At 29.2% G+C, this 2,500-nt stretch overlaps 1 protein-coding gene across 3 annotated transcripts in view; it reads left to right on the top strand.

The window, feature by feature from the left end:
• Nucleotides 1-2,500, top strand: part of pax8 (paired box 8) — a 29,354-nt gene that overhangs the window by 215 nt on the left and 26,639 nt on the right. For 2 of the 3 annotated variants that reach the window (XM_061926916.1, XM_061926917.1), the window contains exon 2: nt 1,365-1,525. The exons of the other annotated variant lie outside the window; for it this stretch is intronic. In XM_061926916.1, coding sequence (XP_061782900.1) covers nt 1,504-1,525 — 22 coding nt within the window. In that variant the 5' untranslated portion in view covers nt 1,365-1,503. The remainder of the gene's footprint in view (nt 1-1,364; nt 1,526-2,500) is intronic. 3 annotated transcript variants of the gene reach the window in all.

The raw sequence follows: 2,500 nt of genomic DNA on the forward strand, positions 1-2,500 counted from the left end.
ATAATAGTTACATTTAAATATAAAAGGAGGTGCTTATTTTATTCATTTCATTTCAATGCAACTTCTCGAAGTTTTATGATCTTTGAATGACATTTATTGTGGTTATTAAACAGTGTGGACATGCATAGAAAATATTTGTTTTATTTAAGTATAATAAGATTGTTTTGTTTTTTCTTGCAACACAAATTACAAGTTTTGTATTTATTTATTATTGAGTTAAAAAGTATAGTAAAATGCGGTGATTTTTTTTTTATTGCACATAAAATGTTTTACTATGTAACAAAAATCACATAGTAGTACAATTGCACTTAAAATATGATGTATGAGGTTTTATATTTATCAACTGGAGTCACTAAAATAAACTATTATTATTATTTGGCATAAACTGGCATTATTCATGTTTTATATGTTTTAAAAAAAACTGTATTTTTTTGTCATAAAAAAATATGAATGGTGGATTTTTAGAATAAACAAAGTTAAGGGATAACATTTTGACATTTATACAATAATTTAAACCGTTCTGATCCTTTTATGGAATATGTGCATTTCAAGTAAGTATGGAATTCATGTTTTGTTTTTTGTTTTTTTATTATTAAATGACTTTTCCCAGTACAAGATTGTCCACCCAACTGTCATTATTCATGAATGTTTGAAAAAAACTGTAATTTTTTTTTGTCACAAAAAAAAGCATGAATGGTGGATTTTTAGAATAAACAAAATTAAGGGATAACATTTTGACATTGATACAATAATTTAAATAGTTCTGATCCCTTTATAGAATATGTGCATTTCAAGTAAGTATGGAATTCATGTTTTTTTGTTTTGTTTTTTAAATTATTAAATGACTTTTCCCAGTACAAGATTGTCCACCCAACTGTCATTATTCATGTTTTATTTGTTTGAAAAAAAACTGTATTTTTTTTTGTCACAAAAAAAGCATGAATGATGGATGTTTAGAATAAACAAAGTTAAGTGATAACATTTTGACATTGATACAATAATTTAAATAGTTCTGATCCTTTTATAGAATATGTGCATTTCAAGTAAGTATGGAATTCATGTTTTTTGGGTTTTTTTTTGTATTATTAAATGACTTTTCCCAGTACAAGGTTGTCCACCCAACTGTCATTTCACTCAAAATAATTCAGCATCATATTAAAACGAGCCCTTTCCCAACATAACAGCCGTTCCTGAATTTAAAGCCTCTTTAATTATTGCCATATATACATAGTTGTCCCAAAAAGGCCTGATTTACCCGACACATGAAACAAAAAGACCAGTGCAATGTAAGGCCTGTGCTGCATGATGATCAACACCAACAACACATGTAAGAAATAATACACACACCTTTGTGCTCCATGCAGCGTGCCACCAGACGGGCCACACTCATGCCCGTCGAGGCAGGACGGGGAGGGAGAAGCCTTTAAAAGTGGGGACATTGTGGAGGAGGAGAGCGTGGTCACGTTTAGCTGGTGGACCTGCAGGGAGCAACATCTCAGGGACATGTCCACTAGCACTGCTAGAGGTAAATACACCATCATGGAACTCTTTTTTTTTTTTTTTTTTAATGCATGCAAAACTTCTATTTTAGTCTTTCAAAATACATTATTTTTTTCTATATTTCTGTGGCATCAAGTCTGGGAACTGAACTTGTTACAAAAGTATGGCTCAAGTATTCAAACTTCCTGAGTATAATTGATAATAATGCGCCAAAAAGTTTTTTTCCACCACAAAACTGCAAATTAAGCATTACATATGGAGAGGCCTATAAGGTAAAAAAAAAATTTTTTTTAATTTACCAGAATTTCACAGCGTTTTTCCCACATACTGTAATCAAAATGTGCTGCAACACTACAGCAAACGACGATACGTTTATATTTCCCAGCCTATAACTGTGAAAATGTTCATTGTAAATTCATAGTAAAATACTGACTAATATTTGAAATACTTTCACAGTAACATTTACAGTCATTTCACTGTGAAAGTAACATTTACATTAATTTACTGTGAAATTAATGCAATTTTAGCCATTATTTTTGCTGTGGATTTATTTTTTTAGCAACATTTTAGTGACTTTCACATGCCATTTTAGCCAGTAATTAAATTTACAGTCAAATAATGTTACATTTTCGTAAAAAAAATTTGCACTAATTTACTGTGAAAATAATGCGTTACAGTCAAAACATTCTAGTAAAATTTATAGCAATTTATTGTGAAAGTAATGCAATTTTTAGCAAGTAATTTACTGTGAATTTTATTGTTTAATACCATTTTAGTGACATTTACAGTCATTTACTGTGAAAGCAATGTATTACAGTCAACTTAATTTGTGTTACATTTTAGTCAAATGTATAGTAATTTATGGTGAAAATAATGCAATTTGTAACCCGTAATTTACTGTGAATTTATTTTCTAATAACATTTTGTGACATTTACAGTCATTCACTGTGAAAGTAATGACATTTTTAGCCAGTAATTGAATTTCAAAAAAAAATGTTGG

This window comes from Nerophis lumbriciformis, linkage group LG32 (genome assembly GCF_033978685.3).
Source record: "Nerophis lumbriciformis linkage group LG32, RoL_Nlum_v2.1, whole genome shotgun sequence".
Classification (NCBI taxonomy): domain Eukaryota; kingdom Metazoa; phylum Chordata; class Actinopteri; order Syngnathiformes; family Syngnathidae; genus Nerophis; species Nerophis lumbriciformis.